This window comes from Staurois parvus, unplaced genomic scaffold, assembly GCF_062004578.1.
Source record: "Staurois parvus isolate SC_StPar_1 unplaced genomic scaffold, SC_StPar_1.0 ptg000456l, whole genome shotgun sequence".
Lineage (NCBI taxonomy): Eukaryota > Metazoa > Chordata > Amphibia > Anura > Ranidae > Staurois > Staurois parvus.
Genome location: NW_028318252.1, coordinates 1,796,762 through 1,817,210, shown reverse-complemented (window position 1 = coordinate 1,817,210; position 20,449 = coordinate 1,796,762). Strand labels below are relative to the sequence as shown.

The 20,449-nt window shown below is 41.1% G+C and overlaps 1 protein-coding gene across 1 annotated transcript in view; it reads right to left on the bottom strand.

The window, feature by feature from the left end:
- Positions 1-9,656: 9,656 nt before the first annotated feature.
- Positions 9,657-20,449, bottom strand: part of CNN1 (calponin 1) — a 92,300-nt gene continuing 81,507 nt past the window's right edge. Inside the window, exons 5-7 of the mRNA XM_089688857.1 lie at positions 17,601-17,711; positions 13,609-13,755; positions 9,657-13,335 (exon numbers count right to left, since the gene is read on the bottom strand). Coding sequence (XP_089544983.1) covers positions 13,087-13,335; positions 13,609-13,755; positions 17,601-17,711 — 507 coding nt within the window. The 3' untranslated portion in view covers positions 9,657-13,086. The remainder of the gene's footprint in view (positions 13,336-13,608; positions 13,756-17,600; positions 17,712-20,449) is intronic.

The following is a 20,449-nucleotide window of genomic DNA, read 5'->3' as shown; positions in this document are numbered from 1 at the left end:
CTGTGAGATCAGCATGCCATGGTGATGTCCTCCACACCCTGTATGTCCTCAGTCTTCTGGATTGAACAGCACTGCGCATCATTCAGCCTGAAAGACTGAGGATATCTTTAGGTAGAGGAGAGATACTGCGGGGAACAGCACCACAGTGGAGAGCATGTATTGCAGCCCTTCTAAGGGAACATAAAGTGTTACTAATACCAGGACCCTGCATTCACTATATCCGGTCCCCCACGGACCCTGCATTCACAATATCCGGTCCCCTACGGACCCTGCATTCACAATATCCGGTCCCCTACGGACCCTGCGTTCACAATATCCGGTCCCCCACGGACCCTGCGTTCACAATATCCGGTCCCCCCCAGACCCTGCGTTCACTATATGTGGTCTCCCCGGACCCTGCGTTCACTATATGTGGTCTCCCACAGTACACAGAACATGGAAATGCAATTTTTTTTTTTAGTAAATATAAACTGCTAAATACCTTTTCTCATCAGCAGAGCAGTCTTGTGACTTCTATCAGTGCCCAGCAGAGCACATGTTACAGCTTGGAGGAGTGCAGGACCCCTGACCTCTGGATAGTGCTGATTACATGCACTCTCCCAAGAAAAAAAACAAACCTAACAATACACACTGAACTGAGCATGTGCAGATAGACTCCAAACCTCTGTTCTATCAGGAGATATTTAGGGGACAATGGAAGAAGGGGAAGATCAGGGGAAATAACCGCTTAGGTGGTCTACAGTGAGTACGACAAGCATGCTTTACTGCATATACAGGTGGATTTTACTGTTGTGGGGTTAGTACCACTTTAAAATGGGGGAAAAAATGTTGACCAGCTTAAAATAATTATGTTTAATTAGCAGATATTCACTTCACCCCAGATGTACAGTTGTGTTCAAAATAATAGCAGTGTGTTGATAAAAGTGAATAAAGCTCAAAATCCTTCTAATAGCTTTTATTTCCATCCACACAAATGCATTGGGAACACGACACATTCTATTCCAAATCAAAACATGAAGAAAAATAGATCAAATTTGTGTTGTTCCTCTAAAAAAAATTGAAGAGAAGTGAATATTAGACGGTTCAAAAAATCACAGTGTTTGTATTCTTCTTTACAAACTCAAACATTCACTATATAAACTGAGAAATGTTTGAAGATTTTGCTTTCCTTTGAATCACTTCATGAATATTTGGTTGTAGTCGCACTGTTTCTGAGAACTGCTGTACATCTGTGTTGCATGGAGTCACCCAACTTCTGGCCCCTGTGATCAGGTATTCCAGCCCAGGATGATTGGACGACATTCCACAGTTCTTCTCTATTTCTTGGTTTTGCCTCAGAAACGGCATTTTTGATGTCACCCTACAAGTTTTCTATTGGATTAAGATCCGGAGATTGGGCTGGCCACTCCATAACGTCAATCTTGTTGGTCAGAACCAAGATGTTGCACGTTTACTGGTGTGTTTGGGGTCGTTGTCTTGTTGGAACACCCATTTCAAGGGCATTTCCTCTTCAGCATAAGGCAGCATGACCTCTTCAAGTATTCTGATGTATTCAAACTGATCCATGATCCCTGGTATGCGATAAATAGGCCCAACACCGTAGTATGAGAAACATCCCCATATCATGATGCTTGCACCACCATGCTTCACTGTCTTCACAGTGTACTGTGGCTTGAATTCAGTGTTTGGGGGTCGTCTGACAAACTGTCTCCGGCCACTAGACCCAAAAAGAACAATCTTACTGTCATCAGTCCACAAAGTGTTGCGCCATTTCTCTTTAGGCCAGTCAATGTGCTCTTTGGCAAATTGTAACCTCTTCAGCGCGTCTTTTTTCAACAGTGGGACTTTGCGGGGGCTTCTTGCAGATAGCTTGGCTTCACATAGGCGTCTTCTAATTGTAACAGTCCTCACAGGGAACTTTACACCTTCTTTCATCTTCCTGGAGCTAATTGTTGGCTGAGTCCTTGCCATTTTGGCTATTCCATCCATTTGAATGGTAGTTTTTTGCTTTCTTCCACGCCTTTCAGGTTTTGGTTGCCATTTTAAAGCATTTGCGATGATTTTAGCTGAGCAGCCTATCATTTTCTGCACTTCTTTATATGTTTTCCCCTCTCCAATCAACTTTTTAATCAAGGTACGCTGTTCTTCTGAACAATGTCTGGAACGACCCATTTTCCTCAGAATTTCAGAGAGAAATGCACTGTAACCAGCATGTACATTTGCTGCCTTCCTTCCTTCCTTAAATAAGGGCAATAATTGCCACCTGTTTTTCAAAGAATGAATGACCTCACTAATAGAACTCCACACTGCTATTATTTTGAACATGCCCCTTTCAATGAGTGATTCAATGACACAGAATCAGCAGCATGTCATGACTGTTGGGTCTGTTGGATTTCTATTACTCTACTACACCTGCTAGGAAATTATTTGCCATGTAGAAATATCATTTCTACCAAAAACAGTGATTGATCCGGTTAGTGATGTCTGACTGCTATTATTTTGTACACAACTGTACATTTCAGTCTTTGGCAGATGCCAAGGAGTTAAAAATCTCAAAATATGTTTTTTATGACCTTTGGATTCCAGGCTGCAGCTTGTGCCAGGCCGGGCAGTAGTTGTGATCTTGTTCTCCTTCCCTCCTTCAGCTAGATAGAGGAGTAATAAGCAGAAATGTGTGAGAGGTGCTGATTGTTTGATATTAGTCCTAGGAACTGCTAGGTTGTCTTATACCCAACCACCTTGTTATGGGTAAGACATGGGTGTCTTCTAGAAATTCACAGATGTTTGGATGTTTAGAGGGTTTGGCTGATGTTAATCGGATATATGTCAAATGTTAATTATCTTCTTTGCATAAATGCGCAAATATATATACATAAATCCGGAATTGTAAACTGTTTAGCACTTTCACCAGTGGTCTACATGTGGGCCGGGGGCCAGAATCTGCCCTTTGCTTGCTTTTATCTGGCCCTTGGGGTGCTATTTCATCTACTGCTACAAACAATTGTGTATAATTCCCCCCCCCCCCCACTTACACCAATGAAGGGGGCACAAATCTTTCAAATGACACCTACAATGGGGCACAATTCCTTCCAGTGACACAAGTGATAGGGTCCAATGACATCAATGATGGGGCACAATTCCTTCCAGTGACACAAGTGATAGGGTCCAATGACATCAATGATGGGGCACAATTCCTTCCAGTGACACAAGTGATAGGGTCCAATGACATCAATGATGGGGTACAATTCCTTCCAGTGACACAAGTGATAGGGTTCAATGATGGGGCACAATTCCTTCCAGTGACACAAGTGATGGGGTCCAATGACATCAATTATGGGGCAGAATTCCTCCCACTGACACCAAACAATGGGACATTATTCTTTTATACTCCAACTGGCTGCAGTCCGGCCTCATAAAGTCTGAAGGACAGTAAACTGGCCCTTTGTTTAGAAAGTTTGGAGACCTCTGACTTTCACCTTGTTACCGTCAAGTGCTACATATATACATATAGTAAACTTTTTTCACTGCACAAGGCCGTGTTTTGGGGTCTTCTGCAACACTTGGATTACCAAATTTCTTAGACCTGCACACCTGCCATGGCCATTACTAACAGCCCACATGCTCTATGCTGGATTTCTGGTTTATATTATGGGGTGCGCAAAAGGAAGAGCAGAAATACTCCGATTTAGGTAGAAGCAAAGCTGTGAACTAAAGTTAAATGAATTCACCATTGGGCTCCTGCTGTATTAAAAAAAGCTAAATAGGCCAGATGCATTTTAATCCAGAAGATTCTTTAGCCAATGGTATCTCTTCAAAACAGGAAAAGATCAGTGGCACAGGGAGCAGGATAGGCAAGAATTCTGGCTTGTGTTTTTTGTTTAAAATAAAGTCACTGTAAAGCAGTGGTCTCCAAACTGCGGCCGGGGATCAGATGTGGCCCCTTGCTTGCCTTTATCTGGCCCTTGGGGCAGTATTCCACCAACTGACACCATCAATGTATGGTACCAACAATGGGGCACCATTCCTCACATTAAAACCAATGATGGGGCATTGTTTATGCCCACTGATGCCGGGGCATATTCTAATCCCAGTGGCCACAATCTGGTCCCCACTAAAGCCTGAAGCGCAGTGTACTGGACCTTTGCTTAGAAAGTTTGGAAACCCCTGCTCTAAAGGAACCCTTTTGTGAAAGAGAATGTAGGTGCTATTGCCATCGTCTTGTGAATATTTTTGTTGCATGACTGGTCCTTTGGACTTCACTACTCTTAATCCCTTCCTGCCCTCCCTGGTGTCTCTTTAAACATTTCTGAATGCCTGGGGGGCAGAAAAGATCAACGATCATGTGCCCATTGGAGCAGAAGTTTTTTTTTTTTTTACCCTAATGCATAGAATGCTTTAAAGAATAAGTTCACCTTTTGACCAAAATAATAAATACACATTTTTTGCAGGTAAAAAAATGTGCATTTATTATTTTTTGTTGCAGGAGCCTGTAAAGCATTGCACCAGCGATCAGCAGATCGTTGGTGCTATGCAGGTCTCCTGCAGACCTGTCCGTGTATCTTCTTGCCCGAACGGGATATGAGATGTATAGCTACTATTTGCTTAATGTAGGTTCATACCTGGGCTGCATTTGCATGGGCACAGCGGCCTATTCAATTCATTTTAATGGGTTTCTGCAGCTCTGTGTCCTGCAGGGAAAAAGTCCCTGACCCCCCCCTCCCCCTTTTTTTTTTTTATTTTTTAAATGTTGCGTAGAACCCTGCTTGGCACCATGCAGTTTCATGCACCTGAAAATGCTCCTTGTTTTGTTTGCCAAAATGCTTGCGATTTACACACTTTCCCGCAGTATGAACCTAGGCTTGGAAAGGATCTACTTTTTCTAAATTAGTCCGTAGGCTTTGAAGCCAGTATGAAATTGCTCATATGGTCTCACATGGTCAACTGTATGTTGGAGAAGATATTCCCACCTTATAGGATCAATGGTATGAAATCACAGGCAAGAAACACTCTTCTGGTGACAGGGTGAGTCGGACTGTGTTGACATGCTTCTAATACATTTTTTTTATTTGCATCAATATACGTAGGAAACATCCAATGAAGTTTCAGTGAATTGTGTCGTGCTTCTTTTTATATGTCTGCACTGTTCTCTCACTGAACAGATCTCCAATAATGTAAACATCTGAAAGACCTGGAAACATTCCACTGAGGCTTTGACCAGTGCTTTTCTGGAAAAGTAATTTGCATGCTAGGAGCTAGGAGACAAAAGCTTAAATATAGTTTTCAAGGTGAGCTGCTTTTATGGCCTTGGATCTCCAAAGCCTCATCTTCAGCATACAAAATTGAACTTAGGCTTATCATAACTCACTGGTGGTGGCACTCATACCTTCCTTCATTGGGGTCCTTGTTTTGAATCTTGACCAGGATACTATCTGCATGGAATTTGCATGTCCTCCCTGTGTTTGCATGGTTTTCACCATTTCACTATACACCAAGTATATGCTGGTTGGCAAATTGGCCATAGGAAATATGTACAAATTGGATATGTACATGTGCAATTGGGAAAAGACCTGGTGATTGTAAAAAAAAAAAAAAATGCCAAGAACATTTTGTGGAAACCTCTTCAAGCGTTATCAGATGTGATGCCCAGAGAATCTGGACTATGGGATCTCCAAGAGTTGGACACAACATATTGTTGGTCTTGTAGAATGAGGAGTGAGCCCACTGAGGCATTGTAAAAGGAAGAACATGATCATCTTCTATGGAGAGGTCTAAATTGGAGTAATGGAGCCTGTTGTGGGCTTGTGAAGGTGCTCAAGAAGCCAGTAAGGAGAAGATGCCTGTCTTCAGCTCTGGGTGGCAGTTTAATACATTTGCAGATGAAACCAGTTTATTTAAGGCATCTCTGGTGCTATTTCAAAATACCTCCTTACAACTAAGACTTGCCTGTCCCGTGCTGATGATCTTTGTTCTTCTGAAGAGTTCAGTTTGCTGAAGAATCTTCAGCATTCAGCATACCTGCCTGGTACCCTCTATGCACTGAAGTTCTCTCTGCTGGTCTCCACTACTGTGTCCTGTGGTGACGTAAGGGTCCGGTTAATGAAACCATAGAATATAGAGGGGGACTAAGGGCAGCCATGCTCAACTAGGGTTCCTCCCGAGTTTGCTAGGAGGTCCTGAAATGTGGCTGATTGACCTCCTCTCTGATGGTGCCTAAATAGACGGGGCCAATGCCACTTGGCAGAGTCAGGACATTGCAGAGATAAACTTTTAAAGTGTCTGTAAGGGTGATGATCTGCCAACCACTGTAAAGGGGCATTCTTCCTGCTTGCTGACCACTAATGTAAGGGGCATTCATTTTAACAGGTTCCCTGAGATCCAAAAACTATTTTCAAGGGTTCCTCAGGAGTAAAAGGCTGCGAAAAGCTGCTCTACGAAGTGTCAGATGCTGAAGATTCTTTAGTGAGTTGGAGACCATTATAGAGCAGGGGTCTCCAAACTTTCCACACAAAGGGTGAGTTAACTGTCTACACTTTAGAGGGTCAGATTGTGGTCAGTGGGAGTAGACCAGGCCCCATCTTGGGTATTAGTTGGAGGAATAGTGCCCCATCTTAGGTATTGGAGTAATAGTGCCCTATCCTTGGTGTCAGTGTGATTAATAGTACCCTATTTGTGGTGTCAGTGGGAGGAATAGTACCTATTTGTCAGTTTAAGAGAGAGAAATAGTGCCCCAAGGGGTGGATAAAGGCAAGCAGAGAACTGCATCTGACCCCTGTATGGACAGAAGAAAAGCCATCTGTCCTAGAAATCTTTAGAGTAGTGGCCTCCAAACTGTAGAGTAAAGATTTCTAGGACAGATGGCTTTTCTTTGCAGGGGGGTATTTGTTCTATTTAGTTTTTCTTGCTTTTTAAACACTTTAACCACTTGTTGGCAATCTTCTCCTTGGCAGCACATTGAGACAAACGCAATGAAAAATTGATGACCTCCAACCTGGTTAATTTGCTTGTTAGAGGTTTTAACCATCTATTAAAAATGTTTTATTGCTGTCTGTGACCCCATTGAAGACATCTCTTGTCTCAGTGGCTACATGAACAGGAAGCTAGGGGAAATCCTTCCAGATGAGGTCACAGACAGTTACAAAAACCTGATGGAGGTCCCAAGCCTTCCTCACAAAATATTTGTCTGGAGCTCCATTTTAAAATCACTCATGTAGCAGTTTGGCTATAGCTTAGGCCACGGGTGTCAAACTGGTGGCCCCCAGCTGTTGCAAAACTACAAGTCCCATGAGGCATTGCAAAATTGACAGTTACAAGCATGACTTTCAAAGGCAGAGGCGTGATGGGACTTGTAGTTTTGCAATAGCTGGAGGGCCACCAGTTCGATACTCCTGGTTTAGGTGTTATGCACATGGCTGTGCAGGACCTGCATAATTTCCTGGACCTGCTGCATACAGCCGCCCATTGACATACATTAGAAGAGGTGGCTGTACGCAGGTGTGTGCTAGGGTTTGTGTAAAACACTTGCATAAAGCATGCGCCAAATGCACACTACCTGTGGGTGCTGTATGTGAACAATAGGTGGCTGTATGCGGCGGCGGCAATGGGTCCCAGGAATGTTGTTGCACAAGCTCTGCACACTGTAAGACCCTTGTACAGCTGGGTGGCCTTAGTGTGTGTTCTAAAGTAACCGTGATTGGGGTGCCTCCATATACCTCTGTAAGCCCTGCTCTTAGAATTGGAACCGAATGTTGTCACCCTAAAGCAGGAAGTGCCTCAATAAGGACCTTCATGGCAGGATCACCAGATATCATTTAATGAACACTGCAGGTTTAAAACTATTCAAAACAACTTTTCTCACCTAGAAGCTCTGCCTTCCACACTGTTATTACAGCTTTGGCCACGTCAAGTTCACTTTAGGACCTTTATGGCATGGGTTATTTTATTCCCTTTTTTCCTGAGACCACCAGTCAGTGGTGGTCTCAGGAAAAAAGGGAATAAAATAGACACTAAAAATCAATGTGCGGCTTATGAGATTATTGTGTAGAAGTCGTAAACCTTTCAGTAGATTAAAATAGCCCATACAGCCTTACTCTAAGGCCCATGACACGCTAGGTACAATTACACAACATCCGAATGGAGGGGAACTCGCTCAATTGCTTCCATAGCCTAGGACCCTCACTGGTAGCAGAGATACTGTAGCTGTTCAGCCAACAATGACAGGTGTGTATTTTCGACTTAGTAACCCTGTTGCTGGCGAGTTGCGCCAAGCGTCAGGATTGATAGTCTATTGAGCCTTAGAGTCAGAGCTAGGAGGCACCTCCACACTGAGATTGGAAAACACAGGTGCAATGGGATGCTCATTCTGTAGACATCCATGGCTATTCATTGCCTGTTGTGCCCCATGCTCAATATTTCCTTTTCGTACAATGTGTGCGCAAATAAAGCACAGAGAGACTAATTAGAAATATATATATAGAAATATATTTGCAGTCAGTTCTGTAAAGTGAGGTGTTGTTCACATACTCTATGCTGTGGTGATGAGAGGAGAGGGGAGAGGAACATGCAAAAAAACAGAGCCAGGCAAGATACAGTATGACATGGTAGTCTGCAGAGCATTGCACCCATCTTGGTGGCTGTCATTGTCCTGATAGCCTTTCACCTGCCAGGGCATTATTCAAACAGCGCCCACCCCTCCTATCCCAAACCTGCAACATCCCTTCTTCTGCATACTAGTAAGACTCCTGAATCTGAGGAGCATTCCTGCCCTGACCACTCTTCCATTCACTTATTCATTCCCCTTAATGGCCTGAAACACAAACGCTGAGGCAACGACACTCTGCAAACCACCTGAGACAATGCTATTGGTGGTTTTCTGATTTTTTGAAACCGGCAGTTTTGCAATTCACTTCCATGGAAAGTTGGAAAAAATTGTTAGAGCATTTGATCTTGCCATCATTGAGTAAACTTGTTTCGTTCAAAAGCCCTTCAAATTTCATCCGGCTACATAAATGTAATTGCAGAGGTATTAAAAAGGCTGCTTTATAAAAAGTATGATTTTCCTGAAGAAAAACCACCTTCACAGTTAGAAGTTCGTTCAGGGAAAAAAAATGTCATCCTGCTCCTTCAAATTTTCTCATTCCTGTATTCAAAAATGGTGGTCATCCTTCACATAAGAAAATTTAATAAATGCTCCAAAAAACCAAAACATTTAAATGAAATCCTGCTGGTGTATGGCCAGTGTTAGACACAAAGCTTCAGTAACCCTAGGTTCACACATATACGGCCGTGCGGGCCGCGTTTTGCTCGGGGAAGAGAGCCCATTCATTTGAATGGACTCATGCGCCCGCGGCACGCAGGGAAAGAAGTCCCTGCATTACTTTGGAAAACGCAGCCCGCACGGGAACCTCGGTTCTCAGTACGGTTGCGTTTCGCAGTGCGGGCGGCGTGCCATTAGAACTAATGGCATCTGCCCGCAAGTCCGCAATTCTCTGTGCGGGTGGTGCGGCTGCACAGATTTTCATGCGGAACCAACCGCATAGATGTGAACCGGGGGTAAATCCAAAAGAGCTTCAGAGTGCTGAGCATTTCCAGCCACTCCATAGGAGACCCCTAGATCTAGCCAATGACAAAACATGTACATGACAGGCCGTGGATCATAATCCGGTCATACACGTCTTTAGTTTTAATTTTGAAATAATCAGAATTTTCAAAACACATTTTTGAATTTTTTATTTCTACACGTGCAACTGCTTCGTCTTTCTGATCCCACCCAACTGCAGATGGGAATGCAGAAATTTTTATTGGGCTCCTTTTTTTTTTTCTTCATAGATAGTCTGAAAATGTTAAATAACAAAAGAAGGCCACATCCTCCGACCTATCCCATCATCTTCGAATCATGCTAAGAAAAATCAGTCATGAATGAAAACTTTCCAGGCATGCATCGTGTTTGGGACACAGCCCAACAAAAACCTTTTTCAATGCTGCCTAACTTTTAAGACCTGTTCTTGGGGTTATTGGAGGTGCTCATACAGGCAATTGCATTGGCTGGAATGCATCAGCTATAGGTTCCTAGATATGTTCAAAATTTATATAAATTTTTTACATATATATAATTTTTTTAGTTTTTGAAAAGATCTTGATGATCAACTTGTTCTTCTGTTACCTAGTTTGTGCTTTTTGCATACAAGTTAGCAGATATAGTGAGAGTGTTTACGTACTTCCAACTGTAATTTTACATTGTATTGTAAAGTGTAAGTTATTAACTTTTTATATCTAGATATATATATTAGTTATGATCTTATAAGAGTTGTGTGTATATTGCCATTCATATTTTATTTTTGCACTGTAGAAGTTGTGGCTATTCTTTTTTGTGTTTCTTTCATGCTACAACAATATTAATGTGGTTGTAAACCTCAGACATGAAATATGAACAAAGTATATCCCTCTAGAGTGTGTACTTGTCTCAATCCAGAGCACTAAGTGTCATTTCTGTCTGCTGCCTCATTCCTCTGCTATCTACATGAGTCACTTCTGACATATTTTCCTGACGCCAAGAGAAAAATGGAGACAGGGAGGGCACAGCCTGTGATTGACAGCCTCAGCTCTGTTCCTGTGAGCTGTGTGAAGGGGGTGTGTGTCCCTTCCCTCCAATAAACTCTCAGAGCTCATCTCACTTATGTAACTTCAGCTCCCCATCCCCTGCTTTTTAGAGCTGAGAGATCCTGTGTAAATTCTGCACTTTGAGTGGATTTAGGGCACAGATCGCTATAGATAAACAGGTGCAACTTATGCAGGAGGATTTGTTTTATCTCTGTGTATCACCTGAGTCCAGATCATTCACTGGGTATATGTAAGGGTTTACAACCACTTTAAATAAAAGACTACATTAAAATATCCTGATTTTTGACAGGCAACCAGAGTGAAGAGTGGAGTATGGCATGTATGCTGTATCTCAACTACTAGAACTTATAGGGAAAAATTGGTGCCATTTTTGGAATCAATGGGTCAAATATACCCAGGAACAGGTCTAACAATCAAGGCACCAAAATGTGTGTTGGCCTGTGTTATGGAAGGGTCGAGCTAAACTGCGTATGGATGATTCTTTGTGGTGCCAAGGAAGCTTATGATCAATGCGGCCTATTAGGAGACTAACAATGGTGACAGCCAAAGTGTCCGCAGTGAATGTAACCAAGACTAATGTCTGTATGTATACTGTTCAGAAAAAGGGAACAGAGTTTTTAGGAAACATTAGATAAACCACTAACGTAAAAAAAAACAAAAAAAGTAAAATTACTATCATGCATGAACATATTTAAAATAGACTATATAATATATATTAAAAAAAAGTATATATACACACACACACACATATATTTATATACATATATATATATATATATATATACATATATATATACACATATACACACACATATATATATACATATATATATATATATATATATATATATATATATATATATATATACACACACTCGTTTGATATTATGAAATAGAACATTCATGGATATATGGCAAATGATTTTTTATCTGTTAACTTTCTCATTGATTTCCCATGTGTGTGTGTATATCTATCTTTCTCTCTCTCTTTCTCTCTCTCTCTCTCTCTCGCTCTCTCACTCTATATATATATATATATATATATATATATATATATATATATATATAGTTAGGTCCATATATATTTGGACACAAGCACAATTTTAGTTTTTTAAAGGTATTTCCCAAAATATATTGTATATTTGTATATATATATATATATATATATATATATATATATATATATATATATATAGTTAGGTCCATATATATTTGGACACAAGCACAATTTTAGTTTTTTAAAGGTATTTCCCAAAATATATTGTATATTTGTATATATATATATATATATATATATATATATATATACACACACACACACACACACACACACATACATATACACACACACTCGTTTGATATTATGAAATAGAACATTCATGGATATGTGGCAAATAATTTTTATCTGTTAACTTTCTCATGTGCGTCTCTCTCTCTCTCTTTTTTTTTTTAAATATGTACATGTCTGATAAGAATTTTCACTTTGCAAACAATAAAAAATTATGTGATTTAGTGTCTTTTCTAGTTTTCCATATAAACTCTCTATTCCTCTTCTTTTTGAAAAGTATACAGGTAGATAAAGGTACCATATAAGCATCTACAATATATTAGTCCATTTCCACTGCTATGTATATATTTGGATAACGTATGTATATCCATATGATTTTATCGGCAAAAAAGTGCCATGTTACTGAAAAAAAATAAAGCTCTAATAAAACATATAAGTAAGACATCTGTAATGCATCCTTTTCATATTTTTGACCATTTTTTTTGACCATAGACAAAAATGAAAATCCTGTCTAGACAAAATTTGAATGCGGCTAGTATGCCAGAGCATAACCCTTCCAGGCACAAAGCGGTTAAGACACTACACTGCAGCACTGCCTAGTGGGAAATTTTACAGCTGAAAGGGTGACCAAAGCGGCATGGTGGTTAGGGTGCAATATTCTGTCTCACCTAATGGTGAGATGGAAAGAGCAATGCTCTGCAGATGTACACTTGGATGCTGAGCTGTGTTTTTCGGCAAAAAAAAAAAGAATGCAAGGCTCCGCATATAGCTTATTCCCAGTCTCTTTTAATGTAGCGTCAGACATATGGGGAATGGGTTTTTATTTTGTTACTGCCAAAGCAGCGGGCAAAGTCTGGCACAGAATGGGCAGTTATACCCCCTTTTCTGCCAGAAAAGAAGAAAGGGGGTAGGAGGGAGATCATTCTCTGCCAGAACAGCAGGTTTGGGACATGCAGCGTTCTAGGTGCCAGGAGGCATATTGGCACCTAGTGGTATCATTAATTTTTTTTACTCTGCAAGAGCAAACATGGATGGTGGGTAGCATTAACCCCCTTTGCCAGAGCAGCTAGCACACGCTGGCATAGAATGGGCAGCAGTGGTCACCCTTCTCTGCCACGGTTAGCAGGTACACGCTGGCACAGGAGAGGGTGATGTGGAGGTTATCTGGAAGATGGGTGGCTTTATTCGGAGTTGTAATACTGATGGCTGTTGTCGTAATGGCCGTCCTCACCGCCCAACTGATAGATGTTGCTGTCCAGGCAGTACTTGGCGTCATAGACTTGACGTGGTAGGCCGTACACTGTCATGCCTTGTTGAGATGCCCCCTTGTTTGTTCCCATTTGCAAGGGGATGGTCTGGGTGTCGCATTGATCCATGCCAAGCTTCTGGTCGAAGATCTGACGTTTGGTGCCTGGGGCCGTCATGCCGGACTAAAGAGAAACAGCTTGGTTATTCTAGCCAGTCAGACATTTTTTTTGTTCTTGGCAGCCATTTTGGTGGTCTGAGCATATAATCGTTCTACCAAAATACTAGATCTCACTGGGGTTGAGATACGGAGTTCCCAGCAGCTTGATGGGTTGTATTTTAGTAACTAGCGGCTCATGCACAAAATGGCTGCTTACACTATAATTAGTTGACAGGTTTGAACTAAAAGAGAATAGGGAATACAACCTACTAAGGCCAATCCTTCCTTAACCGCTCACCTGGGATGCCCCCTTGTTGGTGCCCATTTGTAGGCTGATAGTAGATGTGTCCACTGGCTGGTCATTGCCCAGTTTGGGATCATAGAGGTGTCTACGGGTGCCGTATGATGTCATTCCCTTTTGACTGGCAAATTTATTAGTTCCCATCTGTCAACAGAAAAAAAAAACACATCAGCGCACAGGCAATATATTTAAAGGGTAACTCCATTTTTGTGCCAAGCCATGTTGTAATTTAATGTTAATAAAAATGATTTTCCCTTTCAATCTGCAGTGGTGTCATTTTCTGTAAAATTCAATGCAATATGGCATCCTGGAACGCCCCCAGAAATGTCATTTCCAGCTGCTGTGAATGGCTTACCGATTTTCCCAGAAGTCTGGACAAAGATGCAAGTCAGATTTTAGGCACTCCCTGCAACAGGTATTTCAGTTTTATATTTCAATGGTTTTTATTCATTTTAATCAGTATAAAACAGAGGCAACAAAACACGCCCCCACAGGGGCTATCAATTGCACCGATAAGAAAAAACATAATAGAGAAACAGTGCTCTAACTCCAACAAGGCAGAAGGTACGCCCACGCAGGGGCTATCAATGGCACATAAGTTACAACAACATTAATGAAACTCTGACTATAACAACTAAAGGCAGCTGTCCACTGTCACCCAAAAACTAACAGAAAAAGGGAGAAAAAAAAAAAAAAGCAGGGGTCCAAGAGCGCCACCACCGAAAGCCAATGTCAAACGCCATTACATCCCCATACTAGCCAGAGGGAGCGTGGGAAAGGCATATTGCAACCACAGTTCCCATATTTTTGAAAATTTACGTTGGGAGTCGTTGCATATACTCGACATCTGTTCGCTGAACATCATAGTGGTCATACGATCCCGCACCCCCTGAAGAGGGACAAACGGACTCCTCCAGGCCTGAGCAATTGTTCTAGTGGCCGATAAAAACAAATAGGACGCCAACTTCTGCCAATGAGCCAAGAGGCCCGATATGGGGCAATGAAGCAAGGCATACCGAGCATCCCGGCGTATAGAGAGATGAAACAAAGTGAAAAGGAGGCCAAACACACAAGACCAAAAACGAACCAGTCTTGGGCATGACCACCAAATATGGAAGACAACGCCACGAGGTATTTCAGTTTTGATGATATACTCACCAATTGTTAAATACTTTTAAAGGGATGCAGACGCTGCATTTTTTTCTAAGTAGAATACTGAGTGCACCAGTGATTGGAATTAAACAGACCCTCCCATTCTGAATCATTTTTCCAGGACATGGCTGTTTCTTTTAGAACAACAAAAAGTAGAAAACCGCTACAAAGTTGTACTGCTCTCCAGCCCTTCACGAACAAACTGCCTCCTGCTGCAGCCAAATATTTACAATTTTGACTCATCAGTTCAGAGCACCTGCCACCATTTTTCTGCACCCTTGGTTCCTATGTTACCTGTGTGCATAGGACATGGAAACAAGGCTAAGCGACTCAACTATGCATCAGGACATAGGAACCGGGAGTGCAGAAAAATGGTGGCAGGTGCTCTGGACTGATTTTAAATATTTGGCTGTTTGAGGAGGTCAGGTCCAGAATCCAAGGTTTCTTTATCAACGAAAAATTGAAGGCGATATTGGAGGATAAACATGATAAGTTTCTTTCTGTTTGGCAACCATGGGTGGATTATCAGCCAGTTTCTTGTTTTACTACGAAATGTACTAATCTATGATGTGTTGGGTTTAGCCTCTCCTCTCCTCTTATGTGTCTCCCGGCTCTCTTCCCTGGCGAACTCCTTCTCTTGCTGGACTGTTTCTCCCTTTCTCTCTGCTTTCCTTTGTTTCCTGTTTTCTTTTTTTTTTCTCTTTCTCTCTTTTTTTTTTCTCTTTCACTTTTTTTTGTGTTTTTTTTTTAAATTAGATCGATTTTCTGTCACTTATTTTTGTTGTCTTACAAGTCTATGTCTCAGGGACAATATTGCCTTATGAGAGCGCAGCTCTCTATGTGTTTTCTTTTTGTTGCTCTTTTTTTTTATATGTAACTTTTACATTTTTGAAAGTGGATGCGGGCTTCGCGGCCCTTTACCTTTCATAGTGTTATCTGGACCCCCGTATGGGTCTTGTTTGTATATTTCTGTGCCTGCTGTGTGTTGTTTCCCTATCTTTTGTTGTTTGTTATCACTCTGTATCATACGATTTGTTATGGTTTGTTTGTTTCTTTTAACATGCCTAATAAAATCTTTGGTAAAATAAATATTTGGCTGTAGCAGGAGGCAGTATGTTGGCAAAGGGCTGGAGAGCGGTACAATAATGAGTGTCTGCAGGCAACAGTGAAGCATGGTGGAGGTTCCTTGCAAGTTTGGGGTTGCATTTCTGCAAATGGAGTTGGAGATTTGGTTAGGGTCAGTGCTGTCCTCAATGCTGAGAGATACAGGCAGATAGTTATCCATCATGCCATACCATCATGGAGGTGTGTGATTGGCCCCAAATTTATTGTGCAGTAGAACATGACCCCAAACATACAGCCAATGTCATAAAGAACTATCTTAATAGTACAGACGAACAAGGAGTTCTGGAAGTGATGGCTTGGCCCCCATGGAGCCCTGATCTCATCATCATGGAGTCTGTCTGGGATTACATGAAGAGACAGAAGAATTTCAGGCAGCCTACATCCATAGATCTGTGGTTAGTTCTCCAAGATGTTTCGAACAACCTACCTGCCGAGTTCCTTCAAGAACGTCTGCAAGAAGAATTGATGATGTTTTGAAGGCAAAGGGTGGACACACCAAATATTGATTTGATTTGAATTTCTCTTCTGTTCATCTACTTTCCATTTTGGTAATTGGTAAAAGTAAACTATTAACACTTCACTGCCTAAGACTTTTGCACACTATTGTATATATGTAGCCATGTAATGGACTACAGAAACATTGAGAAAGAAAACATTGTTCTCTTTACAGTCAGTTTTACTTTCATTTTCTACTGCTATGCTGGATGTTGTGTTGCACTAACCCCTCCAGTCAGCAGGAGGAAAGCTATAGCCAGGAAAACCTATGGACTTGACTTCTGGGACATCAACCATAGAATGGAATCCATGGACCCTTTACACGACAGTTCTCATAGAACGCCGAGGAGGAGAGGGTGTGGCGGAATAGCTTTTAACAGACTGCACTGGAATCTTCTTCCTCTTGGCAGCCTTGGAGTCCATGTGAACACATCAGCTGTGCATACACATCTCTGAGGAGACCAGACCAGTGGGGCCCAGAGCCAGAAGCCTGATAGCTTCAGGGGAGGCACTGCAACAATCCAATCGATCTCGCCTTTATTGCAGGGGACTAGAGAGTTTTCTCAGTCTCCTCTTTCTTTCATTTGTCATCAGCGGAGCCATCTGCACAGAAAAAAGGGGCCCCATTCCTACATCGGAAGTTTAAAGCCACACCATAGGAACTGGTGAGAAAGCTCATTTGCACACCAGTAACAGAGACTGGAAGCAGGATACTTAGTACTTAGCACCTACTCTGCATTCTGGATCACCAAGACTAATGTTAAGTTCGCCAACACTGCTTAAGGGCCCCAACTATAGTTGGCAGAAGAACACAGTAAAAGACAAGTCCCTCTGTACTAACCTATACATACACACAAACACAATAAAAGTGACATGTCTAGACTGGAAAAATTATGACATCTGGAAAAAGAAGATTTTACCATCACAATAGGGAGGAGTTCTTTACAGTAAAGCCATTGTAGGGAGGAATACCTTACTGGATGATTTGATTTAGTAATGGCAAAATCAATAAAAAAGTTTGGAAGAAGATATTACAATTACTGGTAGCTACAGTGGGGAATGTGGAAATATCCAAACCCAGAGAAATGATCCATCAAGCCTTTAGGGGACTGTAAGAAGTTTTTCACACAAATCATCTAAAGTTGTCCCAAAGAGCTATTTGGCCTTCCTCTGGGGTTTATTGTAAACCCAATCATTCCATTTCAGTCAGAACTCACCTGCAGTCCAATGATATTTCTTCCTTCCTTGAGTTTTTCAGGGTTGAATCTTCTCTCCTGTCGGTCGGCATACTTGACCCCAATGTCAACTTTGGCTCCTCTTGTCTTAGCCTGGAAAGACAGATATTACACAGCCATCAGGATCTTGGTTTGGCTAACAGGCACTTACTGCGGTCAAACTGTGTGCCTCTGACATCCATATACATGCCAAAATAGAAACAATCTCTCCTGCACTCTGAGACCCAAAAGAGGTGGATAGATGGAACCAGAACTTGAAAAAATCGACCACTTGTGCATATGGGGTTGTGCAGCTCCAAACAAGGCTGGGGAAGCCCGACCAACACTGCGAAGCAAAAACAAAAAAGAAGTGCACCAACCTTGTGCATTACCTCAGTAAACCAAATTTTTATTGAATATGGAATTATAAACTTACATGCCTGAAATACTTCATTAACTTAAAAATCATATCCCTCGGACGAAGCCACGTGACCCTGTGGCGCAACGCGTTGGGGAGGGGCACTGACGTCAACACGTACCCGACTCCTATGCACGGCAAGTACAGGAAGTGTGTGTCCACACGCCGCTCAGGCTGGACACAGTATACACTCAAAGCGATTTGATGTTTTTATATCCGTAAGTGCAAAATTGGCACTAATAAATTTATATTCTTACCAAGGATAAGGCACTATCCCTCTCTTTTTTTCCCCTTTGGCATCATGCTAAGTAATAGGGAGAAAGCAAATAACATCTGTTGGAGGGAGGACCTCATCCAGGATCCATTTACAGCAGAATAGTGGGAGCAAAGAGGAGAACCATTTTCTGCTACTCATAGAAGAATACACCAAGTAACTTATTTTATTTTGAGCATCTTTATTTGGAATCATGTGAACAGTAAGTTATGGTGAACAGTTCCACTCTGATGGGATCTCACTAATAATTGGACTCTCACCTACATTGGACAGTTATCAACTATTTATTGATTTTCCAGTATATATATATTTTTGATTCATTTATTTATTTATTTTAGCTGGGATTTATTTATTTTTTTGATATATATATATATATATATATATATTTATAATTTTTTTTTTCCTTTCTCTATAATAATGAATCACATTTTTATAATGAATTGCACATTTTACCTTCTGATTAATTAAGGGTATTACTTTATTATTTAAACATTTAATTGTTATTTAAATATTGATTTTATTTATTTATTCATGGGCACAATATAAGGGCGCGGCACCATTTTTATTTTTAAATTGTCATTTTTAGTACATATAATGAGGATGTAGCTAGGAGCCTGCAAACTTATTCTATACTAAATATTTGTGGTGGCTCACAGGACATATTTATCCTACTTCATTAACTTACATGCTTGAAATACTTTATTGTTTCTGAGTATAATTCCATATTCAATAAAAATTTGGTTTACTGAGGTAATGCGCAAGGTTGGTGCGCTTCTTTTTTGTTTTTGCTTCGCAGTATCCATATATATGCCTCCATAAACTGCCAACCTGCAACAGTTGGAGGATGTACAGAATGGAATTGGTCAAATGATCTCTCAACAGCTGTTGAATGAGTGATGTGTCCTCTTGCCATTGTATGTAAACTCAGATTTAATTTGCATCATGCCTCATAGTCTACAGTTTTTTTGTGAATCTATTTTTTTTTTCTCTATTGTGAATCTGTTGCAAAAGTTTCTTACCTGGAGATTCTGCCAGTAACAGCACTTCCTGCTGCAGGCTGACAATGCTAAGCTGCTGTTTTGCAATTACCAACAGTGTTGTCAGCCTGCCGGGCGTGCACCCATGCAGATCAGCAGCACCGACAATGGAAACCTGTATGAACTGTAGGCTGCCATTGCCTGTATCTGCTGAAGTTCTAAATGCTTGGCTTTCATGCCCCGCTAATGATTTTGGTACTTTCTGAGCAGCAAACTACATATCAGAACATCTGACTTCACTTGTTACATTCTTCTTCCATGTTAGTGACTCAATAAGAGCTGAAAGCGGAGCTAGTTTTTTTTTGTTTTAAGGAGATCAGCAATGGCAGCCCCCATGGTTCTCTCAACACAGGCTGACTTTAAAGTGTATCCAAATCCAAGAACAAATAAGTAATATACCAATAACAAACTTCCTGTCTTAGGATGACAACGCTCACTCACTGCACTTTATTGATGGAGAAATGTTGTCACCTAGGACACAAAATGCATTAGAACAACAGAATACACCCCCCCCCCCCCCATCTTCATAACATTTCGCTGAGAAGTTCTGTAGTTCACAAAGAGAGAACTGGACAAGGATGATAATATTGCTGAACAGTGAGCACAGGAAGTTTCAGCTCATTGAATTTTTGGCAGTATCAACAGATATGTTTTGCACTTATCAAACAGAAATAATAAAATATGTTCAAGGAAGCAAATAAGAGAAATTCAGAGGTTGTTCATGTTTACATATACCTTAATTCACATGTTCCAAAATGAGGATTATCCTCCTGTTTCTGGGATATGTGATGGAATGAGACCCGGAAATACCTTCTGCTCTAAGAAGGCCTCACTGTGCTATGAATTCGGTTAGAGGGCCTTTTAATTCCTTTAGTCCATTCTCACCAATACCAGTATCATTATACTGACTTATTGGGTCCCAAGCCCCACTCCATGAAAGCCATGGTTTCTATACGCTGTACTGATGATGGCTAAAAAGTTGTATACGGTTTGAAATAATGGACTCTGATATTGTGCTATACGTTGCACTATACACCAGCAGTTCTGGATTTGTAATTAAAATTGTAATTGTAATTGGGGTGTAAAAGAACGATTTGTATGGCCCCACCCACTGACCTAAAAG